Source organism: Lutjanus erythropterus, chromosome 17 (assembly GCF_056507025.1).
Source record: "Lutjanus erythropterus isolate fLutEry1 chromosome 17, fLutEry1.hap2, whole genome shotgun sequence".
In the NCBI taxonomy this organism is placed as follows: domain Eukaryota; kingdom Metazoa; phylum Chordata; class Actinopteri; order Lutjaniformes; family Lutjanidae; genus Lutjanus; species Lutjanus erythropterus.
This window is the reverse complement of record NC_139333.1, coordinates 11391263-11408682: the sequence shown is the minus strand read 5'-3', so window position 1 is coordinate 11408682 and position 17420 is coordinate 11391263. Positions and strand designations below refer to the sequence as shown.

Sequence of the window (17420 nt, the reverse complement as noted above, 5' to 3'; positions counted from 1 at the left end):
TGGCTCACAGAACATGGGAGTTGTTGGTCTATTTTTGCCTTGATCTGTTTGTGTTATTGTGTGACATCTGCGTTTTAAAAAGGTTGGTAGTTCGGATTCACTGAAGTCACACTGTAACATAAACAAATGGGTCTAGGAAGCGGTAGACCAGCAAATGCCATGCTTTGCATAATAAAATGACTGATTTTGCCTATGGAGTTTGGCAGGTCTGGAGAGAGCGATATTTGGCTCATATAGTGGTTGTTTTCCCTCAGATAAGGCTGTCTGATGGCAAATTAAAGAGGTAAAAATATTATAAATATAGCATAGACTTACACTGATATTAACCTGTTTAGGTGGAGCTTTTTGGCTAAAATACATTTTGTAGCTGACCCAGTCCACAGCAGTGTATTGCATTTCATCCATGCTCCTCTCTTGTTTCTTCAGCTGAGGGAATCTAGGGCTAATACACTGACTATTGATAAGTACGTCATACTTCTCCACATCAAATAAGCTGAACTATCTCTTTAATTGATGTATCACATTACAAGAGGCGTTGGTGCCTGTGGTTGCTTTCACTAATGAATTCACCACATCAGTTACATCAGCTGGGAAAAAAATGTGACTCAGTCACCTGCAGCTCCTGTTTACTGCTGATTAATTTGTGCATACGTATAATGAAATCATTCCATTTCCTGCTTTCTACCCACTGATGTCATATCCTGCTTCTTGTCCAGGCCAAGGGTCATGCAGTAAGTCGGCTCTTGCAGAGCTTTGCGGCTGATGATGGCTTTCGGCTGGATGAGGAAAGCAGCTTCTCTGAGGGTGAGGAGGAGGAAGAGGAAGAGGAGGAGCAGGTGAAGGAGAAAATGTCGATCCACCTCCCTCCCAACATGCCTTGCAGAATACCCGGTAGGCATAAACAGTGACACATCATTTATAATTACACACACACATGCAGGTTTTAAAAGCATGTCAGATCCTTTTCACACATGCATACACACCTCCTCCGCTGCCTTTTTGTCCCTCCTTTTCACTTCACATAGCAATTATTCAGCACACTCACAAATTATGTATATCTCCCCCTTTTTCTTCTCCATCTATCCATCTTCCTGCCCCGCCCTCCTGCCGCAGCCCTGCCAAACTGTGTATTGAGTAAAGAGATGTTGGTGGACGGGCTGAAGATCCTGATCTCCAAGGAGGACGAGCTGTTGTACGCTGCCTGTGTCCAAACTCTGGACCTGCCTGACATGTAAGGCCCTGTCACACAGCTGTGTCACCAAAGACACAAACACAATACACAATGCAAACACACAGTGTTTTATAACAGAAATTATAAATTGTCAAGCATTGTAGCTGAAACACAAGAGGACGGACACAAATACAGACTACTATAGCCACGTTTCCACCGCAGCAACTTTATCCAGGGATTAGGAACCTATGGAGTGTTTCCACTTTAGGGACCAGGATCTGAATTAAGTTCAGAGGACATTATTTTACCCCCAAAAGTCCCTGATCGAGGGCTAGTTCTTTCCAAAAGTACTGGAACTTCAGGGGTGGGGCTTGCAGTGCTGAACATTCCTAGTTGGTTGGTTTATTTCACCACTGTTGTATAGTCGCACGCAAAAATTACATGTAAAAATACTGTTGCTTTTTACTATGCCTAATGTTCTTAATCTTTGCAGATCGTTGGACTGTGGTGGGAAAAGTAGACAAAAATACGCCGAAGAAACTTTTTAGTTCCATTAAAAATAGTTCCTTGGACTAGAGTTCCAGGTACTTTGAGGGGAAACATGATGTTTAAGGCAGATCTGTCACAGTAATGAGAATTTATCAGCAAAGTCAATTAGGAAAAGTCTAGATTTGCCAGGCTTGCACAGGTCAGAACAGAATAAAGAGTTTAAAGAAGGCAAACAAGTCCAACGGGTGCGGTCTAAAATCCAGAAAACAGGCACAGACTCAAAAAACACAGCAAAGATCCAAAAAACACTAGGACGCACTAGGAGAAGGCAACAGTCAAAAAAGACAGGAAAAAGACAGAGACAATAAGTAATTAATAAGTAATAAATAATATTATAATATAATATATAAGTAATTCATTAGAAACAAGAGGACTGGCAAGAACTTCAAAATAAAACAAGAAACAACTAAACTAAAACCCCCAAAACATGACAAGTTAGCTAAAAACTGAACACTCGTTTATGAAATACAATATGAAACCTCCAAGAAAAGGAATAGAGTGATTATTTCACACAGCAACTGCCATACATGTCCATGTTTAGCCCATCTTCTATTGATCCCAAGACGGGAAGCATCAAAATCTGGGTGGATAACCAGCCTGGCTGAACGCCTTCCTGGGGGAAACCCTGGAGTTAAGCACTAAAAAGACATTGCAACAAGAGTCAGATCTGATTTACAAAAGAGCTGAAAACTTAGCTTAGTGTTAGTTAAATGCCTGGCAGCTGTGAGAATCTTGACAAACAAGAAGTCTAGACGACTACAAAGCCAAGACACACAGCAGTGGCAGCCAACACCACCGCCAGTGAAAAAAATGAACACATTTTCAAAAGACTACCTTGAAATCTAACAGTGAAAATTCTACTAAAATTATAACGTCAAAATTAAATATCAGTTTGGTTTTGAGGCATTGTATTTGTCATTTATTACCACTTCCTTTCTTTCTCTCTCAGATTCAGTGTTGTAATCGAAGGGGAACGAGGGAATCGCCCCCGGATCTACTCATTAGAACAACTACTTCAGGAAGCTGTGAGTTTCGGTTTGCGGTTTTGTGGATGCTGAGGAGTTTTGACATGAAACTCTACATGCATTATACAGAAAACTTTGTGATTTTTCCAGGTGTTAGACGTGCGGCCGCAGACCGAGGCCATCCTGACTGCGGGGACGCGAGTGTGTGCCTACTGGAGTGAGCGCTCTCGCTGTCTTTACCCTGGATACGTTCATCGAGGTGAGTGAAATGCACCGACAGACTCGCTCGGCACACATACGTCTGTACATTACCAGCGTCTCATGTCCTTGGTCCTGTGTGTTGTGTTTCAGGAGGTCCAGGTGAGGAAGAGAAGGAGGGCAGTGTGATGGTAGAGTTTGATGATGGAGACAGAGGAAGGATCTCCCTCGCAAACATCAGGCTTCTGCCTCCAGGATACCAAATCCACTGTGAGTATGGCTTTAAAAAGAAGAATGAAAAGAAAGGAAGACAGAAAGACAGACAGACAGACTGCTGACTGACTGATTTACCTACTCACATACTTATTTACATAACATACTAACTTACTGACCTCCTTATTAACTTAATTAGCTACTTACTTACTGACTGACTTGCTTACTTCTATCCTTACCTACTACATACTTACTTACTTTTTACTTGGATACAAACTAACTAACTCACTAACTCACTTGCTTATTTACCTACTTATTTGCCAACTTACATACTCACTCACTCTCTTATTTACTTACCTACTTAACTACTAACTTACTTATTACTTACTTAGTGACTTAACTTACTTATTTTCCTACTTACTACTTACTAACATACTTATTTACTTATATATTTACTTAATACTTACTTATATACTATTATATTACTTACTATTTGCTAACTCACTTACTTGCCTAGTTAATTACTACTTACTTGCTTAATGTAAGAAAGAAAGACAGAAATATTCCACCATTTAACCTCTCTTCTCTGTCAGGTGCGGAACCATCTCCAGCACTTCTGATCTCACCTGGTCGCCGCGGCAGACGAATCTCCACCCAGGAGAAGAAAGACACACCCACAGAGAAACCAGCCAATGAGGACTCAGCAGGAAGGCCCCAAGAGAAAAGACCAGGTGTGGCATTCTCTACGCCTTTTATTCCATTTTTTTTGGTCACTTCTCTAACAAACACATGACATTTTGTAATTATTATGCCCTTTTGGAAGGTCATTGTAATCAACTATTACACAGTCTTTAGTTTGTAATGCGTAAGAAAGACCAGCTATCTATTTGATAAGGCAGTCTGAGGAATCCACTTGGGGACTGAACATCACTCAGACACAAAAACTTTATTATATGCCATCTTTGAAGTACTGGTCTAACTAGTAAATGCACTCACACACAGCCCTTCAGGCTGTACTAAAATCCCCCAAACAAGGCCTCATTTACAGTTCCAACTGTCAACCAATTATCAGATGCCTCCCAGTCAAAGGAGAGCACTGAGTGGAGGTACATAAACGGAAAAACTCATAAATTGAAATTCCTTGTTTGATGCCTATCATTTACCCTCTATATGATCACATTAATCATAACTTTATGAAGTGTCATGAGTGTTCTTTGTGTAATTATACAACATGCATGTAAGTCATCATAAAGTCAGGATGACAGTAAAGCTGAAGGGAGAAACGGGCTTACTAGGTTTGTTGTGGTTTAATTAATGAATATGTCGAAACTTACCTGGCCAGGTGGAGATCAAAGAGATAAAGATATTAAGTTTCTCCACAGCTCCTTGTTGAACAATTAATCTCAGTCTGCTCTGAAGACCTGTCAGTTCTTATTGATCATTACTCCTCTCTGTCGCCATCTCCTTTTTCAGTTGGCAGACCTAAGAAAATCCACTCAGTGCCTAAGACTGCCAGCACGCCAACACCAGTAACAGACACTGTAACCAAAGGCAATGCTTCCTTGTTGAACTGGTCCGCACCCAGGAAGAGACCGCCAGTTGACTTCTTCCTCTTCAATGGGACGTCCCGGAAGACCCAGAGGAGGATACGAGAGCGAGATTTGGGATTCTTTCATCGGCCTGCCTCCCACCCTGTTGTACCCCCGATGCCTATCAAAGGCATCTTTGGCTCCCCTTTTGAAGGTGACTCATTCAGCAGCATCGCCAATGGCTACTCCACCTTTGGAAGTTCTGCCGCCGGACGACCGGTTACCACAGTAGCTTCCATGGGGCTCCGGGACTCCTCGTCCTCTGCTTGCTCCTCAGCTGTCACCACCGCAATGGCAGCTGGAAACAGGAAGCAGGTGAATGAACGCGACAGGAAGCAGTTCCTGGTGAAGCTTGACCATGAAGGGGTGACATCTCCGAAAACAAAGAACGGCAAGGCCCTGCTTCGTCTTGGGGGGAGTGGAGGGAGAGGAGGAAAGAATCTTGTCTCTGCAGGAGCACCGCTGCGATACATCCACCCTGCCCTTCTGGTGAAGGACGGCAAGAAGGGGGGAGGGGAAAGAGACAGTACTGGGGCGATTCTTAAGGGTGCTCCACCTCTGAGAAAGGATCTTCTGTCAGCAGGTCTTGGAGTCCAAGGTGGGGATTACAGTTTGGACTACCCAAGTGACTGCCCCAGCTCTTACTCTGAGCTGGATGAGGATGATGAGGATGATGGTCAAGATGCTGAAGCACGTCGAAGAAGTGCGGCGGTTGCGTCCCACCGTGGTGGTCGTTTTCTGTCTCGTCTTTCTGTCTGCTTCTCCTCATCTTCCTCCTCTTCTTCCTCCTCCGGCTCCATCTCCTCCTCATCCCTCTGCTCCTCAGACAACGACTCCTCTTACTCTTCTGATGAAGAGTCCTCTGTGCTGCTGCGCCGCGCACTGCTCCAGCAGGACAAACACAAGCACAGGCACAACATGACCTCCGACCTCCTGAGCCCTGATCCTACCACCTCCAATTCCTCTCCCTCTGCCTCAGCCCCGGCTCATGGCTTTGTGGCTAAAGCCAGCATGGCCATTTCGGGGTCAAAGGTGAGAGCAGACAGAGCAGAGGACAGGAAGGAGTTCATGTCAAAAGGAAACATTGGGGCTAACAGTAATACAGCTAAGACCCAGCTGAAGAGAAAAGAGGGAATTCCTAACAGCCACCATCAGAGCCAAAGCAGTCCTGTTAGCCAGCAGCCAAAACCTTCCTCCAAGGACCCGGCAACGGCTAAGAGGCAGAGGATGTCATCACCGGAGCCTCTGCCTAACATGGCTCCTCTTCTGTCTGGAAGGCATCTTTGGAAATGGTCTGGCAACCCCACACAGGTAGGACACTGTGGGATGTATTTTTATCAATTCTTTTTTCATATTCAAGCCACTTAGGGTTGGATATGAAAGACAGGGTTGTTGCTGTTGTTGTTGTTGTTGTTGTTGTTGTTGTTGTTGTAGTAGATTGGGTTGTTCGATTACCACTATTGGAAATGCCTCCGATATGGACAAAATGCTGGGTCAGTTATCAGCAAGTATAGAGGTCTGTGAACCCATTTGATACCATGCAATGTTCGAGTATTGGGTGGGAAAAATGGTATTTGAACACCTCTAGTTAAAGAGAGCTGAAGTGAATAATTTGAGTTTGTTGTTTTTTTTTGTTGTTTTTCCAGCATATCTTTGTTTTTGTAACCTTTCTGCATTTCATCACTGTACGGCAGAGCTTTTTCTCATAATCAAACTTTCTTATCTTGGTTATATGGCTGCAAAATTGTTGTCTTGGGTATCGGTCACCTACTTAACCCCACAACTTAAGTAGGTTACTGATTGTGGTTGCAGTTTCTGCTGTGTCATACCTTGATTACATACAGTAAATGTGATGATCAAATGTGACCCCTCTTGGCATTGCTTATTTTGCTTCAGACTTTGTACACATTGGTAACACCGTAAGGCTTATTTGGTGTGGCTAATCTCTGAATTTGTTATCCTGATTATTAAGTCATGATCCTTAGATAAGGGAACAAAAACAGTTTGAGCAACCGCTACCACTCTCAGCTTCCATTCTGCCATGTTGTTTGCTTTGTAAACATAACTTCATCTGTCGACTGAGATGTGCAGCTTAAAAAGACACTGACCCTTTGGTGTGTACATGCCCCAACAAATCAAAAGGTGGATCAGAAATATCAGTGTGTTACCAAGGTTATGGTTACTCTGCTCATAATTTAATAAGTTTAAGTAGCATTGCCTTTATCTGGTTAAGACTGAATATTGGGATTCCAGCAAACATACTCCTGTATCTCCTGTAACCCCTTTAACATCAATTTTACATGTGCAGGACTCTGCAGTCAAGTTAGCAATCATATGCAAAATCCAGCTAGAGATTCAAACTAAAGCCACAAAACTATTTAGATTTGTTTAGAAAACAAAACTACTTGAGTAGGTTTAGGAAAAGATAAGTATGTTACTTATATAGGTGTGTTACCTGTAAGTTCACTTATGTTCCATTGCATTATGTTATGCTACACTACATTATATTTAGGGATGGGTATTGGTACTCACTACCCTTACAGTATCGATTGAAATAACCCAGTACCAAGTAGTATCAAAGCTTCTTCAGTCAAACGATACCTGCATTCACCCATATCTAGAAAAAATGACTATTTGGTTTTGCTCACAGTCAATCACCGCAAGCATTAAAGAAGAACCTTCGAAAAACCATCCACCTCACCTCCTCCGTACTCTGATTGTCTCGCTCTATAGTTTGTCACCTGACTTTGACGGCACATTAAAACTTACACTGACCAAGCTGCCATTTTTGATGCTCTGGGAGTGAGAATGGCCCAGTAACTCTTATGACTGGGGTCCGTCACTGAGCCCTCCATACACTTATTTTTCTATTAGCTATTTTTTGGCTTTGAAAGCCACATTAGATCGTACCATACTTTGGTATATTAGGTTAAACAAAACAAACAAAAATCCTAATTCATTTTTGAAATGAGGCTACTGGTGAAATGAAGCCTCCACACTGAATAAACTGACGAAGATATTTTTATTCTCTTTTCCCCGACAGAGGAGAGGTCTGAAGGGTAAAGCCCGCAAGCTTTTCTACAAGGCCATTGTGCGGGGCAAGGAGACGGTGCGTGTCGGGGACTGTGCTGTGTTCCTGTCACCTGGCCGGCCCCAGCTGCCCTACGTGGGCAGAGTGGAGAGCCTCTGGGAGTCGTGGAGCTCCAGCATGGTGGTCAGGGTCAAGTGGTTCTACCACCCAGAGGAGACTCGACTGGGGAAGCGACACCGCGATGGCAAGGTAAAGACCAGGGAGTGCAAGCAGAATTTCTAAAACGGGAATGGTCAAAGTAACAGTCCGTGACATTTTCATATAAATATATTACCACTTTGCCTCCTTTTATTCCCTATTCCCATCTGATATGAATGGTTGAACCTCCATTTAGTTCATGAAACTGTTACCGTTTGCAGTTCTGAATACTGAGTGTGAGGTGGGTCTTTCCCTGGAAAAATCTCTACTGCACAGGAAGTCATGCAGTTTGCATTTCTGGCAACAACAACGGTGGTTTGTTTGGAATAAAAAGAAAAAGAGCAAGGTAGTTACCATCAGCCATGGCTGAGCAAACACAAAAGATCATCACTTGCAGAAACTCAAGCTCCATCATGAGAAAACTCACAATAAAAGACTGTCTGCACAAGCCTCTAAGAAGGGTGATACTCAGTGTGTCGAGTTTGGAGGGTGGAATCGTTTTTGTAGTCTTTCAAAAATGTAAAACACAAGAGCAAATGTGTGAGGAATGGTCTAAACTTCCTTTATCTGCTCTAATGCATGCTGCAAATGCATGTATGTCCAGCAAACTAGCTTACGACATGCAGTAACATTATGCTACCATATCCTAGTACCTAATCTTAGTAATACTTCATACTGATTTACAGGATTCTTATTAAAAATGTGTCAGATGGAAGTACTAAAAAGTCAGCTGTGGAAGGACTCCTTAGTTTACATTAGCTAGCTACACTTACTAAATCTGCTGGCGAGAATCATAATTTTAGCTGACAAAATCCACAGGTCCCGAAAGGGGTGGGGCTTAAGAAGAGTCAGTTGTAATTGCAACAGTTTGATTGTCAGATATATTATCTTTATTTATGAACCGTTCTTCCCGCTTCTCTCTCCTAGAACGCCTTGTATCAGTCGAGCCACGAGGACGAGAATGACGTGCAGACCATCTCCCACCGCTGCCAGGTGGTCAGCAAGGCCGAGTACGATCACTTGATGCGTGAACGTAAGCCCGGCAACACAGTGAATGATCTCTTCTACCTGGCCGGAACCTATGAACCGACTACGGGCCAGCTGATCAGCGCGGACGGCATGGCCATCGTGTCCTAGCAGCACCAGCAGCTAGAGAGAAATTCAAATATTAACCTGAAGTCTGGAGTTGACTGCTTCCAGGATGGTCCTTCAGAACAGAGCGCAGGGGACGGAGGGAAACCAAGACAAAGAGCTGTGGCTCTGCGTATTGATCTGTCCCTTGTAAGAGAAGGAGCTAGCCCACTGGATAAAGCCCGACAGTACTGGCACTTAGAAGAGTCTGGTTTGTTCTCGGGGAAAAAGTCTGATCCATGTCAGATTTAACCTCTTTATCAGATGTGGATTGAGGCTCCTTGTTGCAGCGAGAGTCGACAGCCTTCCCTGTGGCTGAAATAACAGAGGATCTTGTCACTGCGACAAGATTACTGCAACAAAAGAACAGAAACCAAGGACATGAGCACTTTGGAGTACAGTAGCTTCGATATGCTACGGAGGAAGGGTGGCGAACTCTTCTGAAACAAAGACTAACTCAGAGAGCAGGAGAGACTGTATGAGAAGGAGAGACTTACTGTAAACCACACTGGTTTGGAGGGTTTTAATGGTCTTATACTGGTATTTGACGACGACAACGTGATTGGGAGATCCCCGACAGGACCAAAAAACACTGTAGTTCGGACTTCGTGTGTAAATGCGTGTGTGTGTGTTTGCAGAGTGGTCGCGATGATGAGCCTGTGTGGCATTTAACGAGCTCTAAGTAAATAGTGCTTTAGCGTGCGTGTGTGTGTGTGGTCATGCACGTCTACACCTGTGCTCATCAAGCAAAGATGGCGTCATGACACGCCGTCAGTATGTCTCTAACACTCTAAATATTAGTTTGTCCAGTACTTAACGTGCAGAAACACGAATCTTCTCCTGTCAAGCCATACACGTCAATACCTCTCTCTCGCATCCTCCTATTCAGGTGCGAAGACACATGTACAGGTTGTTGGATTGTTGATTTGAACGGTGCGTGCATGTTGGTGAGTGTGTGTGGGCGTGTGTGTGCGCTTTGTACAGCATTATGTATAATATAACATGTTGTAAATAGTATACATCTATATTTGTTCTTGTTTTTTGTTGTTTTCTTTTACAGAGAAGATTATTTTATTTAGATTTTTTTAAGGTGTGTGTGGGTGGGTTTCTGACAGAGGGAGGAGGTGGGGTTAGTTTCCTTCTCTCTCAATGCACTGAACAGGATCAGAGGTTTGGATTTGGGGTCAAACTGTACAACTGATGTGAAGACTTTGTGGTTGCAAGCCCTGCTCTAGGCAAAGGGTGACTATGTTGAAAGGGTGTTGGGGAAATGTTGTTTTTTTATAAGGAAAATCAGAAAAAGGCTCTTTATAAATGTGTCCAAATTTTTCTCTTTATTTTACTCCTTATGTTGGGTTTAGAACGTGCATTTCCTTGCTGGGAGCTTTTTTTTTTTTTTTAAACAAATACTGGAAAAGAAACTGAGTTTCTGCTGTTCTCTGATCCTAAAAGAATCTTCTTTATCTATTTTAGCCTGTATTCCTATATAAAATGTAGATATTTATCTGGCATCAAAAAGAAACATACCAAAGCACCTGTGAGTTTACGCTTCACCGCATTAGAAGAAAAACGATTTTAATGAAAAAGACAAAAAAAGACGTTCAATCAAATCTGAATCCGGGACCCCTGCAATCACCGAGGTATTTTAAGTAGAGTTCCTCTCTGTGTTGTCTGCTCATGTTCATCCAGCGTTGCTATGACAGCCTCTGAGAAACATTGCAGCAACATTGTCTGCGCACTGCCCAGCTGATGCACTTGAGGTCTCTATGGCAACCAGAACGGCATCACGTGACTGTGAAGGACAATCAGAGCCAATCAATGGGACGATGTTGAGAGACAAAAAGAAAAAAAAAAAAACAAGATAAGGATCAAATCACAAATTATCCTTCTTGTCACTTTTATTCCTGCTTTGCCAAAAACGTCTGTGTGTGTGTGTGTGTGTGTGTGTGTGTGTGTGTGTGTGTGTGTGTGTGTGTGTGTGTATGTGTCTTTATGTTTGCTTGTTTTCCTCGTTTACCATTGTCTTACTGTTTATGCAAGCCTGTGATGACTGTATGTTGTCAGTGGATAAGATGTACAGGGGGAAGAACAGAACATGAATGCCTTTTTTCTTTTTTTAGGACATTGACTGACTTTTAACAACAATGTTGCTGTTACACTGCAAAGCAAAAGCTTTAAAAGGAATCTAATGTGAAACTCAATTTTAAAATATTACTTTTATGGGTCTTTAATTGAATTTTCTTTTTTTTAAAGCTGTATTTTCTTTAAGAAACACTGGATTCAGTTCTAACCATCACGACAGAAGCGACATCATTGTGTTTTTTTTAGACCCACTGGAACCTGCTTTGTACGGTCGAGATAGCCTACTAAAATATATTATGTAATTTCAGTCATTCTTTGGAAATATGACTTAAATATTTCCTCATGTACAAAAGGAAAAAATTATTTATCTTAATTTTATTGCCTTTTTGTGTTTCATTAAAAAAGATTCTTACAAAAAGAAACATCTTTATTGTGTTTTTTTCCCTTTTCTGCTGGGTGTGAGACCTCTGAATGCCGCCTTGTGTTCATCAATGCCGATCATTTGTCTGCTGTAGGAAAATGGACCACAGAAGAAAGCGTGAAAGACTGAGAAGGGAAGGTGAAAAAAAAGAAAAAACACGAGAGAGGAGGAAGCAATTTGAAACTGTAGCTGAAGACGATAGACGGGGAAGAATGGGGAGAGAAAGGGAAACTGTATCTAGTGGCATTTCATGGGAGACGATGGGCAGGATAAAGTCTCCTCTGGCTGTACAGGTGGGTCAGGTATTCAGAATAATAAAAACGGAACAGGACCATTAAGAGAACAAAGCGAGGGTATCAGCTTCCAGCCTGCAAAGATTTCAAATCCTCACTTGGTGTATGTATGTGTGTGTGTGTGTGTGTGTGTGTGTTTGTGTGTCTGTGTATGTGAACATCTGTGTGAGTGCAAAAATGTACAGGTGCTCATCAGACACAGTCCTGTTTTATACACTAATATAAATCCACACAGTCTGGATGCACTTATGTAGTTTTGCAATTATATATATATATGTATATATATATATATATATACACAGTTGGGACATTAAGAAACGTAAAGAAATACAGAATGCGATGATTTGCAAAAACTTTCTGACTTGAATTCAAATGAATACAATAAAGACAAAATATTTAATCAAACTAATAAACTTTATTGTTTTTTGTAACTAAAACAGTCATTTTGATTTTAATGCCTCGGGCAGTACTGCATTAAAAACCCACATGACTGTATAAAATGTACTACATGTTGGAAAAACATTGTCAGTTTGTTGCTACATCTACAAATGCAAGTTCATACTCTACAATGCAAAGCAAAAGCCACGTAAAGCTCAGTGGAGATGGACTGACACGAAGTTGAGAAGTGTGCTGTAGTCTGTTGAGTCCACATTTCAGATGAAAACGTGAAAAAACACAGACGTTGTGACCTCCGGGCTTAAGAGGAGAAGAACCATCCAGATTGTTTCCAGCGCTAACTTCAAAAACCAGGATCTGTGATGGTATGGAGGTGTGTTAGTGCTCATGGCATCATGGGTAAGTGTCACACCTGTGAACTCCACATTAATGCTGGAATGGTACATACAGGTTTTGGAGCGACATATGCTGCCATCCAGAGGATGTCTTTCTTAGAGGCGTCCCTGCATATTTCAGCAAGACAATGCCAAGACACATTCTTTGTGTGTTACAACAGTGCGGCTTTGTAGAAAAAGAGTTCAGGTACTTGACTGACCTGCCTGCAGTCAAGACCTGTCTCCCACTGAAAATGTGTGGTGCATTATGCAGCGTAAAATCCCAGACTGTTGAGAAACTGAAGCTTCATATCAAGCAAGTTCCCAAAAGCTTACTGACTGTTGTTAAAAGAAAAGGTTATGTAAGTGAAATATTGCAGGCATCAAATCAGAATGTGTATATTTACAAAAAACAATAAAGTTAATCAGTTTGAACATTAAATATCTTGTCTTTGAAGTGCATTCAACAGAATATAGGCCAAAAAGTTTTACAAACCACTGCCATCTGTTGTTATTTATGCTTTTCATGACATTTCAAAATCAAAATTCTGGGTTAAAAATTTAAATTCTGAATTTTAAAATTGGAATTATGAGTTAAAAAATGATTATTTATGACAAACCTCCACAATTATGATTAAAAACTCAATTATGATCAAACTCATTATTATGAGATACAAAAGTCAAAATTGTGAGAAAGGTTATGATTATTTCATAATTCCGACTTTTCATTTAAACTTTTTAGTCAGAATTCTGACTTACCACTGGGATACTTTTTTTTCTTTTACTGGTGAAAATGGGCTTCTCTGTGTGTGTGTGTGTGTGTGTGTGTGTGTGTGTGTGTGTGTGTGTGTGTGTGTGTGTGTAATGTGAGAGCTTGTAAGAACAGTTGAGATTATCCCCTGCAGGGTGTGGAGTTTCTAGGACAAAGTGCGCCAAATTTACTGCATTTTATTTGAGACTTCCTGTGAAATATTCGCACCTTTTTATCGCACTGTAACCAGAGCCTTTGTGACGCGGCTTATTGCAACATTTAAGTCTGGATGGAGGATTTACCTTTGACCTCAAATTACAGTCTGGTTGCCTCGTGGCAGCCTGAGTAGAAGGCCTGACCACGTTGCCTTGAACGTTGCTAAACTTTATTTTACTCTGAGCTGTGTTTTTAACGTCAGCTCCTCCTCGGCCAGTCCTCCTTTTTCTTCTTCTCTGCTTTGCTTGTCAATACAGGAAAAGTTGACTCACCGATTCTGATGCATAACTTTACTAATGGTCCTTGGCCTTAGTTTGAAATCACACACACACAAACATTCAGGTTCTTTGTCCAGCAGTGTGTGTGTGTGTGTTTGCTTTGCTTTTGTATTCTTCGTTTCGCTGTTTCGGCAGTTTAACATGTTATTACAAAGATATGAAACAGTACGCCTGCCAGTGTGACCATACACACACACACACACACACACACACACACACACACACATTTGCACCCATTCTGCTCACTGTTGGTCTTTTACATCCTCCTCATTGGCTCCTCAATCAACCAACGCCTTCAAAACACACAGACATTAAGTGCAGTCTTTGACTTCTTATCAGCACGTTTGCATTGGGCTTATCTGGTTGACATTGTTAAACTACTTTACCCAGAATGCTGTGGGAGATAGGGGCACAATGGGAGGCTAGGGGTGCCCTCTGGGTTAATGAGAGAAGGCTTTCACATCGTAAGAGCAAACATGCCGCAAGCCGATTTGTGTGTGTGTGAGTGTGTGTGTGTATGTGTGTATGCGAGTGAAGGGTCAAGGTATTGGACCAAGGTGTGGCAGTTTTTTATTGTGTGTTTTTTTTTAGTTTTCGGTCGGGGGCTGTGGGATGGGAGTAAAGACACCACATCTGAAGCATGTCACTTGTCTGGAGGAATCTAGAGGCTTTACACTGAGAGCTGCTCAATCAGTGTGTATGCAGGTGTGTGTGCCCAGCGAGCATCAATGGGGATTTCAACATTGATTTCTAGTTGAAAACTGGTTGATATTTGGATTCAACATCTCAAGACCTGTTTTCACCCAGCTAAAATGCAGTTACAACATCGGTACACAAAAACACAATTTAGTTTAATCATTATGATAATTTGTTCCGTTATAGGTTTAAATATAGACAACATTGATTATTGTGAAGGCATTTCTTGCATTTCAATTGTGGGTATAATCTGACGACAAGAAGACATCATTTCAATGCATTTAATGTTTCATATAAAATGTGTGCTGCCAACAAGAAGCAGGACATTGTAATGGGAGAAGCTCTTCACAGACAATAAAAACATTGCCCTTACTGCTTGCTTACCTAACATGCATGTGCAAGTACTTAGGCTTATTGGTTACAGCATCAACAACTCTGACTGTATATGCACTGTAATGCAGTATAAAGAGCAACAAAGATATTGAACTGAATTGATGCTTTCGACTGACAAATTTTGACGTAGTCTGTATGGGAGAATGAAACCCTGATAACATCTGGGTTTTGTCTTCAGTGACTCTGCAGTGACTCAGTAACTTCTGCGCCTCTTTTGCTGCTTTTTCTTTCACCTGTGCTGCTTGACTTGGCTCGACTTGCAAGCCAAGTCAAGCCCAGCGCAGCAGAGTTTGCACTTGTCTTTAGCCAATTGCCTATAAAAGTGCCTCTTTCATTTCTATCAGTTCTTCACAATAAAAGCCCCCCTTTTATTTTGTTACCTAAATGCTTTTATTACGAAGCAGCAAAATTGTGCAATATTGTGTTTTCTTCTGCAGTAACAATCCTATCCAGTTGAAAGAAAACACGAAACAATAAAATAAGGCAGATACCTGATCGCACAAAAAGTGACACAGGAACTAAATTTCAAACCACAGAGATTCAGTTAGAAGCTACAAAAGTACTGAGAGCTGAAAACAGAGAGACTCCAGTGGACATCAGAAAAAAAAAGAAAGGCAAACTCATCTACTGGCAGAGGGGAAAGGGTCAATCACCTGTTTTTAGCAGGCTTAGCCGCGTTTACAAAAATAATTTTGGCGTAAAGACAGTATTAGTTAGGTTCCAAAGGGACAACAGACTATGATGTGCATATTATAGAAGGTGAAAAATGTCACTGTTGCAAATCCTGGTAAAATACGGTTTAAATGTTTATGTTCGATGAAAGTCTTCAAATATTCTCACCAGTGACCACTGTCATTTTTTAAACATCTTTTCAATGGAAAAATCCTCACTGGGTGTTATTTTTTTGTGGGAGTGTAAATCTGTTGTTTTATTTTGTTTTCGTTTTTAAAAGACAGTGTGTGTACCCGAGTGTGTGTGAGAGAGAGATTGTACGGGGTTCAATCGAGAGAAAGCCTTGCATTTAGATATAGAGATATAGCCTGAGCCTGTCAGAGGAGTGAATGAATGGCTGTCAGCTGCAGCAGGATGCAGCATGTGTGTATATAGATAGTTTGTATGTGTGTGTTTGTGTACAGGTTTGTAAGTGTGTGCGTGCGTGTGTGTGTGTCTGTGTGTGTGTGTGTTAAGGTATACTCAGGTCATTCAGAGCAGCAGTAAGGAGATCAGCAGTCTCCTCTCTCACCTCATCCATCGTTCATATGAGCCTGTGTGAGCTCGCCACCAATATCCATCGTGTGTGTGCGCGTGTGTGTGTGCATGTATGTGTGCGACATTGTAGATGTCCATATAGCTAATCTGACTCATTGGTAGTTGTGCAACGTATTCTGTGGCAACAGATGGTAGGCTTACATAAATCATGGATTCTTGGCAGCGTGGAAGTCGTGTCCATGTTCTCCTACATTACAACACCAACAAACCTCCAGTGTTCTCTCTATTTCCCCCAATTTTATGACTCGTTTCACTTTCTGGCCCATTTCACAGAGAAAAATGGTCATGTAGTCCACTATATTTCCCACAGATAACTGGCCATGTGTAGATGTTTTATATGTAGATGTTAAGGCAATATTTTTTTTGGCGGTGCAGAAATTGTTTCACCAGACATCAACAATAAAAATCAGGATTTCGTGTCCTCAAAGAGACAAGGTTTATTTTTACTCTCACTGTTTTACATCAGTGTTCAGCAATTGTAGTAAAGTCTACTGTGGTATAAGTATTCAGACTGTTGGTACTGGATCTAATGGGTAAAATGATCATTAATAAACTTAAACTTAACTTAAATAAACCTTTTATTTAATCAGAGGCACCGTAAACCAAAGCTGCAACAGACTCAGAGACATACACTGTAAAAGTAAACTGTATGTTTGAGTTAAAAAAGTTCATGTCTGTGCTGCCTTAAATTTTTAAGTTGACTAAATTTGGAAAGACCAGTTCAGGTAATTTTGAAGAAGGTGAACCAGCAACTCTTATTTAATGTTTAAGGGCAGAGGGACTGAATTAATTCATTTTACAGTCCGTCTTTGTGTCTTTAATCTCATTAATTTACATTTTAAAATGAATTTACTTTCACCAAATATAGATGCTTTGTAGATACTTATTCAAAAGGAAAATCCTTTCTAAAAGCCCTTTGTAAATTCTGAAATATTTTATTTTTCATGTGAATGAAACAGGACAATGACTCAATCCTTTGAGAACAAAGGCATCTTTTAAACTGATAAAACACATTTCAGTTCACTTAAGTATTAGCTCATTTGTCATGACTGAAAAACTGTATGTCAAAAGTCTTTGTACATTTATTTGGTAACAGACTTTTTTCCCATTTATTTATGCTGAGCTTTACCTTCAGTTGAGATGGAAAGAAAATAAGGAAGAAAGAAGCGAAAACAGTGAAGAGGAGACAGGGATCCAGAGGAGCAG

General features: G+C 41.2%; 1 protein-coding gene across 2 annotated transcripts in view; it reads left to right on the top strand.

Moving 5' to 3' along the window:
- bahcc1b (BAH domain and coiled-coil containing 1b) overlaps window positions 1-11549 on the top strand; it is an 83752-nt gene extending 72203 nt beyond the window's left edge. For both annotated transcript variants that reach the window (XM_084741376.1, XM_084741375.1), the window contains exons 20-28: window positions 717-891; window positions 1114-1231; window positions 2670-2745; window positions 2836-2944; window positions 3037-3153; window positions 3690-3827; window positions 4570-5996; window positions 7729-7965; window positions 8842-11549. In XM_084741376.1, the coding sequence (XP_084597502.1) occupies window positions 717-891; window positions 1114-1231; window positions 2670-2745; window positions 2836-2944; window positions 3037-3153; window positions 3690-3827; window positions 4570-5996; window positions 7729-7965; window positions 8842-9051 (2607 nt within the window). In that variant the 3' untranslated portion in view covers window positions 9052-11549. The remainder of the gene's footprint in view (window positions 1-716; window positions 892-1113; window positions 1232-2669; window positions 2746-2835; window positions 2945-3036; window positions 3154-3689; window positions 3828-4569; window positions 5997-7728; window positions 7966-8841) is intronic.
- Window positions 11550-17420: the final 5871 nt, after the last annotated feature.